Raw genomic sequence first — 8,177 nt, 5'->3', positions numbered from 1 at the left:
CTTACTTTTCAAGTTTTAATGTGGCTGTCAAAACCATGACTATAATCATGGCTATAGATGCATGTCTAATCATTTTTATTAGTATTCTACATATAAAGAAGCATGTTTTGCTATGAGATTTTTACAAGATGATAAAGAATTTATTGAGGCAATCAAACAAGCAAAAGACTGGGGTTCAGCACATTATATAAGAAAGCTATTTGTGTTGTTACTTTTAACTGTAACAATGAGTAAATCTGAACATGTTTGGGACCAAACTTGGCATTGGATGGCTGATGACATTGTCTATAATTATAAAAAATCATCAACAAGTCCAGGTCAAATATTTTATTTTTCATTTCATTAATGGCTTTTACAACCCAATCTGGACTATCTCTGCGTCAAATCAAGGCTTCAAAATATTGAACGAGAGTCAGATCCCCAATTTTCCCAACTTTAACAGATGCATTTCCGGTGAGATTGGCTGGTTGAGCAGTAATGTTTCCTTTAACCTCTTCATCATTTGAAAAAGATCTCTTTCCTCCCAATGAACGCCTCGACTTTTTCTACAGCAAGATATATTGAATTTAAATCATAATTGAAGTTTGAAACAAAAAGGAGCAAAGGACTCATTCTTACCAAGGGATTTCCCTTTAGCTCAAAAGACCTACAAAATGAGTCTATTTCAGATTTGTTTTGCTAAAGCAAGTCAGCATCAGGCTCTGTAATTTTCTTGAGTGTGTCATCAAGAGGAGGTACTGCCACATCAGGATCCTTTGATTTTAGCTCAAGAAAATGATAAAAGCGCTGAAAGATTGAAGAAATATATCTGTTAACTTTATCTTAAGATTACCCTTTTTGGGGGGAGAGAGGATATTGTATTAGATATCAATGCTAATTTTTTGGGAGGGTAAATAAGCTGATTAACTTTTAAAATACACAAGATAGCAAGAACCGCAATATAGGTTTACACATTACTAACACGGGTATTGGCTGCGCCCCATGTCTTTCTTTGTAATTAGTTCATCTTATTAATAAACTATTAAGCATTCTTCTCCATATCTTAAAGCATCCAGTACTATCTCTAGCCAACAAGAAATGCTAAATGCAGATTCACACCTCAAGTAATGATCATAACTTAAGTAAAAACAATCCCAAGTCAAAAATGAAATTTCAAATCCTTCTGAGGGAAAAAAAACAGAAGAAAAATGAAACATGGAAATATAAGTGAATAAAGGCAGAAATGAGAACATAAACTAGAAACATGTGAGTGAATAGAATAAGTACCTCTAACACTGGATTTGGTGTAAAGTCAGGTAGCAAAACTTCCTCTTGCCCATGTGGTGCAAGATCAAGCTTTTTTATTAAGTTAGCTGTAGCCTCTAGCTGTTGTCCATTTGGTTGCCACGATGCTGGGAAATTAGTGAAGGAAGGGAATTGAAACTCTCCCCATCCTCAGCAAAAGGAAGTACATTTAAGTAAAATGAATCAGGCTGCACAACAAAATCAGAAAACTAAGAAATAAATAAAAAATGAAGTGGCAAAATTGAAGCTAGTACAGATAAACCGATATAAAATACAAGAAACAAAGACAGAAAAAACCTACAATATTTTCTTTATCAGATAAATTGGGTGTCAAGACCCCGATGACAACATTCACATGTCTTTGTCTCCAAACACAACGTACTATTGCCACCTTATTCATTTCCTTCATAGCCCTTGCTACTACAGAAACTGCAATCATGGCTCTTGTATTTCCAGGTTTAGGTAGGGAAACGTATACATCTTTCATGTAATGGTGTCTGTAGTACACATTTCATTTATATTTATACAAACAAGGCCCTAACAATGATAGGAAATAACCAAAATGCCCATACTTTGCTGATGTGTCGACATATGAAAACTTTATGTTCCTGCCCAAAAACGTCCCCATCACGATATGTATTTTTTTATTTTGCGCTTCTGTTTCCAATGTGCTGAGTCGCGAACAGAGAGCACGTGTGGTGAGAGCAGGAGAAAGAAGACAGAATGGACTGAGAGAAGGTGAAAGAAGTCACCACCAACCCTGAGTACATGTTCCTTTTAAAAAAATTCTAAATAAAACAAAACAGTATTTTGTTTTCATGAAACTAGAACCTCGCCCGTGCTGAAGCATGAGCTAATAGTAATATTTGATATTTGATAATATATGTTGGTAGTTTAATTATATTAAAAAAATTGCAAACAATATCATCCAAGTAAACATTTGAAACAAATATGATATCCTATATACATATTGTGATGACATATTATATATGGTATTCCATATATGACTAGCACAAAAATAAGTTTGAATTACAAACAACATAGGTAATTATTTGCATGTTTTATAAAGAGGATAGATGTGCATTGATAGTGGTGAGAGCAGGAAAAAGAAGACAAAATGGACTAAGAGAAGTTGAAAGAAGTCACCACCAACCCTGAGTACAGGTTCCTTTTCTTTGCAGGAGAAAGAAGACAGAATGGAGTGCTTCGAAGGTGAAAGAAGTCACCACCAACCCTGAGTACAGGTTCGTTTTCTTTGCATAACCAAACTTCGTCATTTCTTTCTTTGTCATGCTGCAATTGAGTTGAAAACTCCATGAGTTACAATCAAGTTGAGAGATAATAGGTATTGTTTCTGCCATTCTTTTTTTAGTTATGTTTAGATATCTACCATTTGAGGTAGCCTTCTTCTGTAATATTTAACTAGAACTTCGTCAGTGCCGAAGCACGGGCTAATAGTAATATTTGATAATATATGTTGGTAGTTTAATTATATTAAAAAAATTACAAATAATATCATCCAAGTAAACATTTGAAGCAAATATGATATCCCATATAGATATTGTGATGACATATTATATATGGCTAGCACAAAAATAAGTTTGAATTACAAGCAATATAAGTAATGATTTGCATGTTTGATAAAGGGGATAGATGTGCATTTATAGTTGTTCAAAAAGTGAGCATGTTGAAACCTGTAAAAACGATGACAAAGTTAAATATGTAGTACATTATAATTTGCTAAAATGGCAAATAATATGCTGAAAAAGATGTCAATAAACAATTAGATGGCTACCAAACCTAGGATGTGTTTCTGCATGTTTGTTATAGTTTTATATACAAAATGAATGACATTAATGGTAATGCATATGTAGCAATAAGAATTTGGGAAACATACATTTTCTATAAGTTTACAAAGACTTCTTTGTATACTACATTAATAGTAGTATTTTTTGGAGTCTTCTTTATCATAAATAAAAATATGCAACCCTTTTTTACTTTGCACTCGCGAAAGTGCTACATATAGCTGACCATGAGAAAATACTGAATTTGGTAAATACAATTCAACATGTGCCAAAGTGCTTAATATAACACTTTCGTGAGTGCAAAGTAAGAAAGGACTGCATATTCTTATTCAATGACTTCGACCACAACACCAACATCTATTTAAAAATTACAATACAATGCAATCGTAAGTATTCTTCACGAACTATCATAATGTCTATTGTAACAAATTGAGTAATGCACGTACCAACTAAAGTGTCACGTGGTGCTACTCCAAATTGAGTAATAACATGAACATTAGGAGGAATTTCAGGACGATCGATCTCCTTAACAAAAGTAGTTTTCATCAAGTAAACCAAAAATGAAATCGTACTCACTTTGTATTCAGAATGATTCTTAACAACCTTAATGTTCTGAATGACATATGCAGAACCACATTGCAACTTTGCCTCATATTCAGGAAACAATTTTTGCCAAAGAGTGGCACCAATCTTTGCACCCTGTAAAAGTCAAGAATGAAACTAATAAATGCAAGAAAGCAGCGAAATGAATGTAGTGAATTACAATATGGAATATCAGCAAATACACGTTTGGTCCATGAACACCATTTTTATTGTTTGTCTACCATTATGCTTGTTAACGTATCACATATCAGTGATTCGTATTGCTATCTTCCAAGTCCCTTTCTTGGTAGGCAACTCAGAGATCATGTTTACTTTGCCAGACATTGCTACAAACATAACATAACAAAATTTATTTATAACGACAAAACAATTTAGCTATAAAACTTCATACCAAATAAGAACAACTTTGTTTCTCCATTGTGGGGTACCAACGGCAACAACATAGCAAATGTCATGGTACACTTAGTGAGATATTACTACGGCCCAAATGTATAAGAGAATCAGACCAGTTTATTTACCTATGTTGTTTGTAATTTAAACTTATTTTTGTGCTAGCCATATATGGAATATCATATATAATATGTCATCACAATATGTATATGGGATATCATGTTTGCTTCAAATGTTTACTTGAATGAAATTGTTTGTAATTTTTTTAATATAATTAAACTATCAATATATATTATCAAATATCAAATATTACTATTAGTCTGTGCTGAAGCACGAGCGAGGTTCTAATTTCATGAAAACAAAATACTATTTTGTTTTATTTAGAATTTTTTTAAAAGGACAAATTGAATAAATAACCCACTTGTATGGAGCACCTACTTGTTATGCTAGTCTTAGAAGAAAGAAAAATAAAAACACTATTAGGATATAAGGAGAATGAAGAGTTAGTTAATATAGTTAGACTATTAATGAGTTAGTTAGTTTGTTAGAGGGGTTTGTTAGATATAAGTAGAGGAAGAAGGATAGGAGAGAGGGGGATCTTATCATTTGTAGATTGAGCATTAGCTCTTTGTGAAAGGAGAAATCCTTTGTGAAGGAAAAACCTTTAGAGGAGAGTTTTCTCACCTATTTTATGTTCTTTTTTTTACTAGTCAATAAAATCTTTTATTTTTTCATTTCAATTCTTGGTTCCTATCAGACACGGTAAACAAGTAATCGTCAACTCCAAAACAATTCATATTCATTATTCAAGCAAAAGATTAAAAGAAATGTGATGTTAAACATTATGATGCAAATGCAAGAGAAACATTGGCTATTCAACTTTAATCAGAAATAAATTGTCCATGGAGTCAGGGTACATGGACAACTCTAAATTAGAGCATTAGATAATTGATAATCATTTACAGTAGAAAAAAAAAAAACTTAAGATGCCATAGTAACATTAAATATCAAATAAATGACAATGAAAAGGAAAAACAAGTGAAATGAAAACATTTATCAACTATGCTGGTACATCAGATAAATGAATATAAATGACATTTAAAAAGAGCATTCATCATGGGATGGAAATTAAAGTTATTTATATACATAGATCACCTTAATGCTCAGTGTTGGATTGATTTCAAGATGCCCTTCGAGAACTATAACTGGAGCTCCATTTCTTGTTCGAAGAGCACCAAATAAAGAAATTGGATTCTCCACATACAACAATCTTGTTGATGTTTCCTTTGAAAAAATATTTAACAAGCGATCATTCTCATCCATTATTCCCTTGTTTGCATCTTGACTAAGCTTTCCTCTCATAATTATACTTTCCATTTTTATACCATGGGCAGTCATTTGTTTGGCAATGGTGGTAACTTGCTCTTCCTTTGTTCCTTCATCAAATTCTTTTATTCGACATTTTGCATTTCTAATAAGACACACGTTTCTTTCCCTTGTTTGTTACTCCAAATATTTTTACTAACATATCCTTGCCAACAATGAGGGCGAGCCCTGGTGCAGCGGTAAAGTTGTGCCTTGGTGACTTGTTGGTCATGGGTTCGAATCCGGAAACAGCCTCTTTGCATATGCAAGGGTAAGGCTGCGTACAATATCCCTCCCCCATACCTTCGCATAGCAAAAAGCCTCTGGGCAATGGGGTACGAAGTTTTTTTTTTATCCTTGCCAACAATGACAGCATCAAGAACTAACATCAAAGTCAAGGAATACAAAAAAGGGTAAAAGTGAGCTGATGAGGTCAAATCAATGGCAGTAGGAAAGGATCAACTTCCTCTTGAAAATTTAATAATTAATCTTATAAAGTTTTGCTACTGATTACATTACATGATTTTAATAACACAAACATATTGGTTTTCAGGAAAATCTAAATATACAAATCATGCAAAAAAAAAATAGTTGACAAAAATTTAAAAAAAAAATAGTTACTCTTCAAAAAAGAAAGCAAACAAATTGTACAACAGAAATAGAGGTTTTGTTTATGTGAAGATTTAGAGATATGTAGCTAATTATTTGAAAAGGAAAATAAAAGAACTCAAATGAAAGATAAATGGCATTAAGTAATACCGTGTAATCAGAAACACAAATGTCTGAGATCTCATACTCTAAAAGTAAAGAACTTGCAAAAGAAAATACTCTTTGTCAGAAGGAAACATGTGAATATTTTAATGCAGGGAAAACTCAAAATCATGTAATATTTTGAGAAAAATGTTTCAAAAAAAAAGATAACAATAAACAAGTAAAAACTAGCATAATATAAAACCAAAAAATTTATTGTATTAAAACCAAGAACTTCATGGATACAATCACCATCAGTTGTACCTCGAGGCAGTTATTGTAAAGCCTCAACAATATCTCCATCCACAACTTAAGTATTTTTCAAAATCACAACATGTTGATACCCACCCACTTCCGTAGTAAGTTCATTATTAGTGTCTGAAAAATGTCAACATAAACAAAGGTGAGGAAGGCCCTTGATCAAATTTTAGAAGCAGGATTCTTCCAGTGACACAGCAGTGTGAATAGGTAGTAACACTATCAACAGAAGATCAGAAGGTAAACACTCAGTTTAGTCAACAGGGCAAAGATTCTATTAAGAATGAGAATGAAACACAACAGAAGCAAAAGAAAATCAAGGAGGATCCTCTTGCTCCCCATTTCTCCATTACAGATAGCTACCATTTACAGTGAAAGGAAAACTTGGTAATCAAATTACAACAAAACAATAATGAAACCAATAAACACCAAGTCAACAGCATCCATTGAATAGTAAATATTAAAGTGAGTGAGTACCTTCAGTTCCAAATAAGACTATTCCCACTTCATCATATTTGCTATAGATCAGCTGCACATAAAACAAAAACAAAACCAAAACAAAAGGATCATGTTATGGAAACTATCAACTAACGAAACTAACGAAACCAAACAAACAAGATTGAAATAACAAAAAATCAAAACAAAAAAGAAGAAAAAAAAATGAAACTTTGAATAGATAAGAGTATGGGAATGACTAGTACCTTCTTCTGCACAAGCATGGAGCAGACTTTCTCAATTTCAGAAAGAGCGGGATGCATTGACGGGCCCACATCAAGCAGCAAAAGCAACGCTTCCTGTTGTTTCACCATAAAATTTAATTGTGGTAACGAAAAAACAAACACAAATTTATGCTTTCAGAAGTAATGACAATGGTAACATTCTAAATGGGGTTTCACGGGAAAATAATTAAATTCGAAGTAAAACCCTAAATCCGGATAAGTGAAGTTGGGGAATGCAAAAGGGTATTGAGAAATGAAGGAAAAACCGTTCCTTGTTTCGAGCCATGGGTGGAAAAGGCAGAGAGAGAGAGAGAGTGAGAGACAGAGAGAGAAGCTTGTAGAAGAAGGAGCGTTACTTACATGTAAGTTGCTGCTTCGTTCATCTTCGGTCTTCCCGCTTCAAAACTCAAAGGTCCCACCAATACAGAATTTTTTGAGGCAAGAAAAATTGTTTTAGGGGGCTGGGGGATCAGGGATCCATTCTCACGTATCTCATGAACTAATAAACTAATTAATTTCAGTTATATTTTTTATTTGGATAACTAATTAATTTTGCTTTTAGGCAATATTTAATTTTGACAAAAGGATAAAAAATATTTATTTTTATGAAATAAAAATCTTATTTGTGAGCAAAAATAAACAATATCATTTTCATACTCACTATCACACTCATATTAATGATTCATTCATGTAATTTTTATAATTTTTATCATTTTCAAAAGTTTTCGTTTATCTGTCAATTTTTATTTACCGTCAATCTTGTGAATTTTAAAGGAATAATTAGAGGAATTTTGTCCTAAAATGTAAGATATAAAGCATTTTCAATATAATTTGCTTGTCATTTATTAGTCTTATAATAAAGTTATTTGTTTTATAAAAAAATAACATCTTTAACAAAATAATAAGAATATTATAGTAATTTTAATATATATTCCCAGGAAAAGATAATTTAATCAAACATATATTTTAATTATTCTCAGAAACATAAAAACATTCTCAACTA

At 32.2% G+C, this 8,177-nt stretch overlaps 2 protein-coding genes across 2 annotated transcripts; both read right to left on the bottom strand.

Moving 5' to 3' along the window:
• Positions 1-237: 237 nt before the first annotated feature.
• LOC114416882 (ATP-dependent DNA helicase 2 subunit KU80-like) lies at positions 238-5,613 on the bottom strand. Its single transcript, XM_028381922.1, has 6 exons — positions 5,238-5,613; positions 3,666-3,788; positions 2,438-2,577; positions 1,267-1,472; positions 619-786; positions 238-545 (listed from the first exon to the last, which is right to left on the bottom strand). Exons 1-4 carry the CDS (start codon positions 5,478-5,480, stop codon positions 1,454-1,456), a joined length of 525 nt encoding a protein of 174 aa, XP_028237723.1. The 5' UTR covers positions 5,481-5,613; the 3' UTR covers positions 238-545; positions 619-786; positions 1,267-1,453.
• A 227-nt stretch (positions 5,614-5,840) lies between these two features.
• On the bottom strand, positions 5,841-7,633 carry LOC114416883 (ATP-dependent DNA helicase 2 subunit KU80-like). The gene is made up of 4 exons (XM_028381923.1): positions 7,446-7,633; positions 7,157-7,249; positions 6,933-6,984; positions 5,841-6,575 (listed from the first exon to the last, which is right to left on the bottom strand). Exons 1-4 carry the CDS (start codon positions 7,458-7,460, stop codon positions 6,508-6,510), a joined length of 228 nt encoding a protein of 75 aa, XP_028237724.1. The 5' UTR covers positions 7,461-7,633; the 3' UTR covers positions 5,841-6,507.
• Between the last annotated feature and the right edge of the window lie 544 nt (positions 7,634-8,177).

This window comes from Glycine soja, chromosome 6, assembly GCF_004193775.1.
Source record: "Glycine soja cultivar W05 chromosome 6, ASM419377v2, whole genome shotgun sequence".
Classification (NCBI taxonomy): Eukaryota; Viridiplantae; Streptophyta; class Magnoliopsida; order Fabales; family Fabaceae; genus Glycine; species Glycine soja.
This window is presented reverse-complemented; position numbering and strand designations above follow the sequence as displayed.